At 31.9% G+C, this 10,921-nt stretch overlaps 3 protein-coding genes and 1 non-coding gene across 5 annotated transcripts in view; 2 read left to right on the forward strand and 2 right to left on the reverse strand.

The window, feature by feature from the left end:
* LOC117230814 (hexokinase type 2) overlaps positions 1-2,242 on the reverse strand; it is a 37,527-nt gene extending 35,285 nt beyond the window's left edge. Inside the window, exon 1 of the mRNA XM_033488646.1 lies at positions 1,997-2,242. Within this exon, the coding sequence (XP_033344537.1) occupies positions 1,997-2,053 (57 nt within the window). The 5' untranslated portion in view covers positions 2,054-2,242. The remainder of the gene's footprint in view (positions 1-1,996) is intronic.
* Positions 2,243-3,046: 804 nt separating this feature from the next.
* Positions 3,047-3,129, forward strand: Trnal-cag. The gene has a single exon. It is a non-coding gene; the product is annotated as a tRNA-Leu (tRNA).
* Positions 3,130-3,724: 595 nt separating this feature from the next.
* On the forward strand, positions 3,725-6,247 carry LOC117230591 (BRISC complex subunit FAM175B-like). The gene is made up of 7 exons (XM_033488182.1): positions 3,725-3,846; positions 3,929-4,101; positions 4,254-4,344; positions 4,427-4,739; positions 4,821-4,961; positions 5,056-5,380; positions 5,449-6,247. Exons 2-7 carry the CDS (start codon positions 4,015-4,017, stop codon positions 5,887-5,889), a joined length of 1,398 nt encoding a protein of 465 aa, XP_033344073.1. The 5' UTR covers positions 3,725-3,846; positions 3,929-4,014; the 3' UTR covers positions 5,890-6,247.
* A 109-nt stretch (positions 6,248-6,356) lies between these two features.
* Positions 6,357-9,584, reverse strand: LOC117230590 (Hermansky-Pudlak syndrome 1 protein homolog). Of its 2 annotated transcripts, none has more exons than XM_033488181.1 (8): positions 9,205-9,584; positions 8,708-8,973; positions 8,125-8,594; positions 7,415-8,050; positions 7,171-7,286; positions 6,994-7,107; positions 6,841-6,926; positions 6,357-6,772 (listed from the first exon to the last, which is right to left on the reverse strand). In XM_033488181.1, exons 1-8 carry the CDS (start codon positions 9,322-9,324, stop codon positions 6,595-6,597), a joined length of 1,986 nt encoding a protein of 661 aa, XP_033344072.1. In that variant the 5' UTR covers positions 9,325-9,584; the 3' UTR covers positions 6,357-6,594. The 2 variants fall into 2 exon arrangements, with proteins under 2 accessions (XP_033344072.1, XP_033344071.1); XM_033488180.1 differs by having other exon boundaries at positions 7,171-7,315; positions 7,420-8,050; positions 9,205-9,581.
* Positions 9,585-10,921: the final 1,337 nt, after the last annotated feature.

Below are 10,921 nucleotides of genomic sequence, written 5' to 3' on the forward strand. Positions count from 1 at the left end.
TCTTCAATTCTACCAACGAAGATGATGGAATTTTTCATTTTCATAGAATTCGTATTGCGAAGGAAAGTATTTGCGTATTGCGTATTTTTCGGAAAGTTTGAAATTATTGCATAGATATCGCGATCTGAACAGATTTTTATGATCAAACACCTAACTGGTGAATTTTTCTTCAGTTTATCTATGGAAAGGATTAGACTTTGCTACATAATGAAAAATAATTATGATGAATTTTCTGATAAATCTTACTTTCTGATAAATTAATGCATTATAAGTCTACGGATGAAATTAGAAATTCTGTTCGGACATGATTACAGTAACGAATCTGGTAGCGCCGAAAGAGTCGAGGATATGTTCTGATCGATGCTTAGGGTTGCAAGGTGCCTAAGAAGAAGATTAATTGTTGCGTAGATCGATGGGAAAAATTGACTACCGAGAGTTGGTAGATCGACGTTCGTAAGGGGCTACGCACGATTATTTCATGAAAATACTTTTATTCGGAGATATGATTTTCGTAGAATATTCCTACAAAATTTTCCACTAAATCTTCTTGAAACAAAAAAGTCATAATATTTCAGATCCAACCAGATAATCAAATATACGTGTATGAATATATTTGATGTTCATTTCAAATGCAAAGAAATAAAGTCGTTATGGAAAAATCCGATGAAAGAAAATAGAGTATAAGATATAGAGTAGGTATAAGTGTTTCTAAATGTCGCGTCGTTACATATAGATACACGGCAGACGATGACGGTATAAGAAGAAGAGAATAAATAACGGAGTTCTTCGACACGGTGGCACGAGGTCATAAGAATTACGGATGATCGATTTCGAAGGCCCTGATGGCCACCACATGTGACATCGCTAGTGCAATCATTAAGAATGTGATTTTTAGAGAATGTACGATACAGAGCACGCGTGATACATCGCCAATTTTCATCTCGGCTTACTGACCCGCATCCTCGCCGCGATCGTTTTCAATGAACTCGTCTCCAATATAATAGCACCGTCTACCTACGGGGTGAATTAGGGATGATGACTTTAGATCCCAAATGCATTATGACGAATGATATTCAGTTGGAAGCTGTGATTTCTGCTCTTCTTACGAAAAGAAATCGTAGTTGGAATTTTTGTCTAGCGACGAGATTTTTTATTTTTATTTAATTTTAGAGAAGAATTCGTAGTTAGATATTTTTCTCTATTGGGACGAAAGGGAAGTTTTCGTTGATTTCTAGTTTGCAAATGGATCATAATTATATTATAATCCGTTCGTATTATGGATTATAATCGCGGTCGCCAAAAGGGACGCGAAAACACGATTGTTTCGTAATCGATAGCCTCCAAACGTGGGCATTCTCGGCATCGCGATCAATTATTGAATCGTCACCGCGTCCTATTTTACGGAAAACGAAGGTTTTCTTAACCCTTTCGTCATTGCGAACCTGTATATGAGCTCACGTGCATTTATTTATACTTGATATTCACATTTATATTTATGTCGTCAAATTTGAAACAATCGCTATTACCTAACCGCCTAAAACAAATTTGCTCGAATTTTCTCAATATCGTACAAATACTGGTTATCGTCGAATTTTTTTTTTTTTTTTTAACAACTTTATCCAAATGAAATTTATCCGAAGCAAGAACAGAATTAAGAAATAAAAGCTAATCTTCTTCTGACCCTAATACATTCTTTCCTGCAGAAATTTAAATAAAAGATAGTTATCGGTATTTATCTATATTTTATATTTACAGAACGATACGACCGTAATCCATATCGTTTGCTCAGAAGGAAGCAAAATTCCGGTTACAGGGAATTATTAATTTTTCCAAGAGGTTAACAAGTCCCATTCCCTCGATTTATTTTCCATGGTGGTTCAAGTTACCGGTCGACTCGTACAATTAGCGAGCTTTTTCGCGCAGTATTCGGCCACTTACGCAACGATGGAAGAAATTCAAGGTCACAAACCAGGATGGACGAACTAAATCAACTCACCTTCTGATCGATCTGCTCTTGACTCCAGTTAAGGTCACCCGGTTTTTCCTCCGTCATGATCCGGCGTCACTAAGTCAACGACAACGACGATCACGATCACGATGATAATGGGACGAGAGAAGAAGAAATTGTATCCTCCTCTTTGAAAATTCGAAGAGAATGGGTCGACGAAAGGCACGGAAACAGAGAGAGAGTCCAAGTCAACAGAGAGGCAATCTCGACGCCTCTTTAGAGATCACTAAAGACTTACATCACGCGATCCACGAGTCCTACATCGAAATCTACATCGCGTCTAGAAATACAAGCGACTCGCGTGCGAACCGGGTATATTTTGGGAGAGGCGGGACGCGCGAGCGAGCGCCGATACTTCGACGGACAACGAATGCCCCTATGCTCTTTAAGTCGTAATTATTTACTAAGGGAATTTCTTTCGGTTTATGTATATGATGCAAGAAATAGTTAGATAAACGATAGAACGATAGAATGTTAATTATTTGAACTATTAAAAGAGATGGATTAAGAATTTTACGATTACTAATGCAAGACAACATTTTACAAATATGAGTTACACGTGCTTTTCGATTCATAAAGATATCATTCTTTTATAATTTTATAATCAACTCGGTTGTAATGATATATAATGAAAGTTGATTTTATATTTCTTGCTTACTTAATCGACTTAATGACTAAAAGATAGGTCCAAAGATTTTTAAACATAGAGATAATCATTCATTCATAAAGTTTTATAGGAAACCCAGGGCATAACGTTGTGGCAATTTATATTTAAATATTCAGACATAAGATATAATCAAAATAGATTCGAGTTATAAACGTTTATCTCATGAAAGTTTCCTGTCTCGCCATTAATTATCACGTCTTTAAAAAAATATCGTATTTGGTGACATAAAAACACAAACGTGATAAAAGAAAAAGTACTTCGAATAGATTTACTGTTCTTGATCGGCCAATTTTTCATTTTTAAATGACGATTATTTTTAACAATTATTATCACTGTTTAATATTTTATTTTAAAATTAGTTAATCAAAAATGTCAGGATGGCCGAGCGGTCTAAGGCGCTGCGTTCAGGTCGCAGTCCACTCTGTGGGCGTGGGTTCGAATCCCACTTCTGACAAAATCTCTTTTATACACCTACATTCGCGATTAAATGTTATCAAATTTGACAAAAAAAGCTTTATTTTTACTTATTTTTCAGACAAAATAAAATCAATTAAAAAATTACAAATTAAATATTACGTATTATTTTATTATATGTATATTCGGGGGAAATTAATAGTTTGTTGAAAAGGTAAAAATCACTGAGAAAGATATTTTTATTTCAAAGTTTGAATGTTTAAACTGATATTCTCGTTTTCCTGTTATGTCTGAGGCTTCCTGCAATTTCCGGTTACGTGCAAATTGTATTAGCATGACGCATATGCATGATTGTATGCATAGATTTTACTTTTAACGTAGAAATGTTAAAATATGATGTTATATATACGTGTGTAAATTTCATTTTTGACAAAGGTATGAGATAAAAATAGATGAATGTATGAATAATTGAAACATTTGAGATCTAAAATATAGGATTCATCTGTTTCAATCTTTAGTTCATTCTGATCGAATGATCCGCTGTTTCGATCGTGATTTGTAACTTGAAGCTTTGCTCCAGCGTGTTTATAGATACTTATAAATTATTCCACTCCTACTTATGCATATAAACAATAATTATACAAATATTGCAGTACAGAGTTGATAGTGACATATAGTAAATATAAACATTGTAAGACTATTTTAATACCGACGCGTAAACTGACGATCGTAAGATATATCGTTGTTATCAAATCTTGTTGGATTTCTAATATCTCAATAACTCAGCTATCGCAATAAACGAATAACGTGAATTATTATTATTATTATTATTATTACAGATACACATGTTATGCGACATAACGAGGAAACGTAACGATAGAAAGTGCAAGCAAAATTGCAAAACGGATAACAGTTAATTGTCAACATGGCGGATAGTGATTTTCTTATTACAATTTCAGGTCCCGCTCTATCATTATTGTTTTATGAAAATGTTCGTAGCAGTGGGACCCAGGTAAAAAAATTTTTTTTTACATTATTGCCAATAATGCCTTATCATTTAACATGATGATTCGCATTTAGATTATGAAATATAGCGTCTTAACCTCAAAATAATCTAAGCTAATGAACGAGGAAATTGAAAACATTGAATTCTCCGTATTCTAGATGGGCTTTTTGCTAGGAGAAACACTTGAATTTGTTAGGAAAACGGACACAGATTTATACAATCAAGTAGAAACAGTGAAAATATACAGTAGTAAGTATATTCAATAGCTGTTTTATCTCAGTGACTTAAACATTTTTCTTTGTCCTATAGTAAAATATTTTGACATTTTTAGATATTGAGGCTGTTGTAACTTGTCCATTACCAGATTCCTTACACAACTCTATTGGCAAAATTAATAAGGAAAAGTTAAGGGACTTTTTACGTGATAAGAGTAAACAAGTGATAGGTTGGTTCCACTTCAGAAGAGATATAGCATTGATACCTACATTTAGGGACAAATTATTGCATAAAGAATTCTCGTCATATTTTTCCAATGAAAATGGTTGCAAAGAAGAATTTTTTGTTACATGTTTATTAAGTTCCTCAACGAGTAGTGAAAAGGGAACATACAAATTTAAACATGTCTTTTTAAGACAAAAAAAATGGTATGTTTTCTAACTACAATAATTTTTGTACAATGCTATTTTTTAAGAGTTTTGTTTTTATAAATAATTTGATTATTATAGGACATTTGAACCAGTTCCTTTACGAATAAGTAACTTAGGAAGTAATTCATTTGCACATGAAGGTTCAGATTATAAACCTACTCCTACCAAAAAATCATCTGATATGCCAGATGTATTTACTAAGTTTATAGACTCTTTAAAGTAAGTTTGAATATGATCTTATAAAAATATGATTTTGATTTTTTGCATCATAGGAAAATATTCCACATCGTCGTTTGAAATTATTTATTTTTAGTTTGGACTTAACCAAGACATCTGCTGTTGAATCTGCTATTACTATACAAAAAGCAGCTGAAGAGCATTTGAGTCAATTAATACCAGACTTATGTAAGTCTGATCTTGAAGTAGCAGAGCTTGAAAGGCAAGTTAAGGAATTCATGCTTATCAAAAAGACAAAAGTTAATGGTAATTCAAATAATGTAACTGATTCCTATGAGTCTGAAAAAGATGAATTTACGGACGCAAGACAGAAATCAGGGAAAACATCTCCATCCAGAATTGAACCTTTAGATGATACTTGTCAAGAATCTCGTACAATAAAGGACCATTCTACTGAACCTGTACGTATATTATAACAACCAAACTGTTTTCTGTATATTTTCGCAAATTTACTATTACTTTGTTTTAGAGTAAAACAATGACTGCTCATAAACCGAAGAATTCAGCAACATGTACTGAACAAAATGTTGATCAAGATAAATCGAAGAGGTCGACCACAAGTATAATGAACAGTCCGAGTCAAGACCCACCGCCTATAAATTCCGTTTCAGAAATAAAAGTTAATATCACAGAAAATGTATCAAGTAAGAACAGGCGTTTTTCTAATGTAGAATCAGAAATCGTGAAAGAATCGATCTGTAGAGGTGAAACGAACGTAAGTGGTTTTGGAAGGGGCAGAGGTAAATTGCTACAAGACTACATAGGACTGAAAAAAGCTAGAAGGACTTCAGGCCCAGAATCATCTGAGGCAAACAGTGTGCAAAATACTTCCCTTCAAATGTCTTACAATCAGATTACGAAGAAAAAAGTAGACAGTGTACGTAAATCGGATACAACTAATAATCATTAAATAAAAATCGTTTCCTTATTTTTAATTCACTCCAAAAGCTTTATAACGCTCTATTTGTAGAACAATTTCTAAAAAAACAAATCAACCAAGATTTTAGAGCGCTTATGCTACACGCAATGTAAATATATATTTTAAGATATAAATATAACATGAACTGATCATGTTTGTATTATATGCAGACTGATCTATTTCTAGAAAATCTTAATCTTACAGAGATATATAAAACGGTATTGTGTCGTGTTCATAGTATCGAATCTGTGCATTATAAAGTGGAGAGGCATCATAGACTGAAGTACTGAATAGTTTTTAATATGCGTTTTTCTGGATGTTCTATATTAAAAAAATGTTCTCATTCGCATTACCACTTTTTTGTTCTATTTTAATAATATATCCAATATATCTCAAATATTTGCAATGCTCTATGCTCTTAAATTAATTGTGAAATTGAGAAAAAAGTATACAGCACATGTTGTTTTTTTGTACATTTTTTTAAATTGTGCCATTACATTAAGTATTTCATGTATAAAATAAATACAAATATTTTGCATCATCATCTTTTATAAATAACAAATTAATACATATATTAAGTACTTGTAAATAATTAAAAATTCCATAAATATTTCTCTTTTTTTAAATAATAATTGTAATGTAACGCGCATAAGCGCAGAACCTCTATCTGTATATAAATATTTTAAAGAAATATTATTACAGTATGTCAGCCGGATTATTTGGAACACCTGTAACCTCCCATATCGTAGCCGCAAGTCTTCTTGAATGTTCTAATACACACGAAGATGTTGCCAAACCCAGATGAACACAATAAAGCTCATAAATTCTGATTTTATTGGGAGACAGTTTAGGGAAACACGTCTCTGCTAGTTTTCTACGAAATTATAAAATAAGTCAAGTAAGAATTCACAAGACAAATATTTCAGTACCGTTAGTACAAACCTATAATAATCGCCACAAAATATACCGGGTACTGGAAAAGTTTTCAACACATGATTCAAATAAACTTTACATTTTACTGGCGATCCCTGAAAATATTATATAACAATATATTTAAGGTAGCAATGTTTTGTTGCCTTAAAATTATTTACTTACAGAACTGTCTTCGAACCACAAGAAGTAAGCATAATTAAATGTTGTATCCTTCCACATAACTGATAAATGTCCTTCTTCCAAATGAATTCTACTTTGTTTAACCATGTTCCATATCTATAAAAACAATTCTTAACTACTCTATGTACGTTAATTTTATTTGAACTTCTAACAAATTACCTTTTTTGTTGTAAGAGTAAGAGTTTCAGGGTTTGTGAAATCCAGTGTTGGAGCAATCAGTCTATGGGTGACTCTATCTATATAGATGAAGTGCACAAGGCCTGGAAACTCTTCTAAATATTTGTTGATGGTTAGGGAAGTTCTCGTAGATTATATGGCATTAAGGATGTATATTTTTTTTTTATCTAACTTATAAGGAAAAATAAAAAGATAATACAAATATATGAAGATATAATTATGAAAGGATATGATCCAAGAGTAAAGTTCTTGAGTGCTTTTACTTTAAGGAAATCGCTAAAATCATTCAGCTTTTGACGAACGAGTTTTCCTACTGTCGTAAGTACATCAACGCCCTGCTTTAAGAAGCTTTTGTCGAAACACATTAATCGATATAATTCTTTTAAATTATCCATGAAACCTGACATATTTGATTCAATTTGAAGAATGGATTCCGGATCTCTAGATCTTAATAGATCCATATATTTTTTTCGGACAAATTCCCACTTTGTTTGCAGTCTTCTTTGACACATATCAACATCATTACTGACGTTAGCTCTATTTTTCTTAATTCCATCCAAAGCTTTTTTCATTGCTAAGTCGAAATTTTCAAATGCGGGTCTTAATTCGTCAATATCTCTTTGAAGTTGCAAACCATTTATAATATTCATATAATGGAAACTATCGTACAATCCTGATGATGTGGCAAGATTAGCCACTTCTACTATCATGATAAGATTGATACCATCTGCTAATTCAAAAATATGAACTGCGTTAGTAGTGTAATCATGTTCGGTTCCAAGTAAAATTAAATTACTGTATAAATCATCATCCAGCAATGACAAATAAAGTCCTTCATTGATGGAAGATTCTCTTGATCCTCCTATAACGAAGTAACATATTAGTACATAATAACAATGAAATTATGTAAACATCTTATAGCAGTAAAGACCATACTAAACAAATCTGAAATATCTTCTGAAGTAGGATTTGAAAGCTTCGATCCAAAAGTTATTTGTTCCTCTTTAGACGAACTGTTTTCAGGTAGAAGAATATCAGTACAATCATCATTGTTGTCACTTATTGCAGATTGGGTATCCCCTTTCCTTCTCTGATTAACTACCCAACACATAAGCATCATCAGCAATATATCAGAAGCGTACAAATCATGGGCATTTTTACTGGAGTATAATGAAAGAAATTTTTGTTCCACTAGTATCAAGATGTGTACATTGGAAAATTCAGATTGTGCCTTTAATTTGTCACAGGCATCGTGCAACACTTTTAGTATTGATACACCCAGGTCTGTGTTTATTGATAGCTGTTCTATTGCTTCTGTAAGCATACTTTGCTCACAGTTTCTTAAATGCACCCATGCATCTAACAGACATGAAACTAAACAGACTTTCTGTCTGTTTATCTTTAATCTGGAATTAAATTATTATATATATTAATATAATTAATATTAATTATAATATTATATAGAATTACTCTTCCATTTTTTGAAGTAATTTTTTTTATAAATGATATTTAAACTTACACTGCAACATCTGGTCCACAAACATGCCTCACAATTGCCACACATACTCCTAATGTTCTTTTCATTAATTCTACTTCATCTGTAGATATGTAAATGAATGTATATCCCATAAATTCATCAAACACCATATTTGTGCCATCATGACATCTCATTGAAGTGTAAGAATTTCCAAACTGAGAAGCCATTACATGTTGGGATGTGACAATAGGTGCGAATAATTGAATTATGACATTTGGATTTAATTTTGAATCCTCATTGTCTACATTCTGTACAAGACATAAATTTGTAGTGTCTTTGTAAATATAATATAATATAAAAATCTTTGTAAATATAATATATATTAGTATTATGCAATTTATCTGGAAGCATATAGTTTTATTTTTCCAGAAAAATATTTGTGGAATTGAAACAGTATAAAATATACTTGACTTTAAAAACTTTCAAAGCAGAGATATTTAAATTACTATATAGTCTTGCAAAATTTGGTAGAGACCTACCTTGTTTTCGAAAATTAGTCCTTGAATTTTCGCTAATTTTTGTATATGATTCGCGAATTTTTTATTACATTTTGTAAAAAGAACGTCGTTTAAATGATCGAAGATCAAAATACCCTTCATTTTATAATTTAATCAAAAATACTTCTGTTATTACACGATTCTGTCAATCAATATTTACCAATACATTAATGTTTACATTCGTGCTGATTCGATTGACAAAAACATTTTTAAATGACAAGTAATTGCCTAATATTCCCAGTACTCTAGCCTGGTCATTTCGATCACTGTTCGTGCGCGACTACTTATAACAAGACTCGTTTAATTAGATTTGCGATATAAAAATACGAGCGATGAAGTTGATGATTACCTACTTTACGTATCTTTCGATTGTACGTTAGATGTCTCTTAGTCGAAGTCTGTTCTAGCGCATATTTCGAACACTCCTGTACAAATGTTTTTTTCACAAATATATATGACACGTGATGTCCTTTTGTGTCCTATGTTTTGGGAATCACCTGATCCCTTACCATTTTTGTGTCGTATGCTACATGCTATTTAATATACTTGCCGATTCAATAGATTTGAGTTAAAATTGGAATCTTCTATCAAATTATAAATAAAATATTTATAGAATAGGATATCCTACAATCGTAAACGGACGTAAACTTGGAAAGAATTGCAGAAACTAAAAATAGAAGGCAGAGTTTGAGTTTGCTTCATTTTTACATATTTAGTTCAGCTTTATACATTAATTCTAAATCTTTGGTTATGTTTTGTGCTGATCCTAAAAGAATAGAGGCGTAATATTGTGACAATTAATGGAGACAATGACATTCGATGCAAAATTAATTGGTGACATTTGATTTATTTTAGTAATTTTTACCTTATTTTTTCCATTATATTTTATTTAATAATTGATATGTAGATATTCGTATAACACATGACGATTTTTCATTAAGAACATAATATTATTCATAATCGTTAATACATATTATCTTAAATATTATTATATCTTTTTTATTCATCAATTTAATCAATTTGTCTATTTGATCAGGTTAAATTTTCCCGCGCTCATACATAGGAAAATCGAGCGTTCCTATTGGTGCAAAATATTGCAAAATCCCTACCTCTAATGAAATTTGTGGAGCAAGAATGCCTCGCGTCAACTCATCATTATCAGTACTTTTATTTCGGCTTTCTTTATCATCATTTTTCTACACTTCTATCTGCCTCATTTAAATAAAACGTGTTTATTTAATCGCTTACTGATCATCATTTTATGACGATATTATCAGACGATATTCCCGTCATTAAAAACATATTTATCCTTGAACACAGATTTTCTAGGAATTTGACAAATCTGACTCGTAAATAAATGACTTTGTTGCGGGGCATTTAATTTCTCGTTAACCAAAATTCATTGTGTAAACCTCGTCGCTGGCAGTCAGTTCAGTGTCGAAAACGTATATCGGTGTCACTCCGTAACAGATGTCTGCTTCCCTACATGAAAAGCAGAGCTTGCTTAAAAATGTTTTTATATAAAATTAGTAAATTTTTGCGTAAAAGGGGGTCGAATGGGATCGTGGATATGGGAGGCTTCATACGCAGCGATCTCCACGCGGTGAGACTTGGGCAATCAGTATTATTTCATATACAGTTACTAATTGCATCACTTATATGACACAAATATGAATTGTGTAATAAATAATATGAGCTA

The sequence above is a fragment of the Bombus vosnesenskii genome, unplaced genomic scaffold (assembly GCF_011952255.1).
Source record: "Bombus vosnesenskii isolate JDL3184/JDL3185 unplaced genomic scaffold, Bvos_JDL3184-5_v1.1 scf7180000013267, whole genome shotgun sequence".
In the NCBI taxonomy this organism is placed as follows: Eukaryota; Metazoa; Arthropoda; class Insecta; order Hymenoptera; family Apidae; genus Bombus; species Bombus vosnesenskii.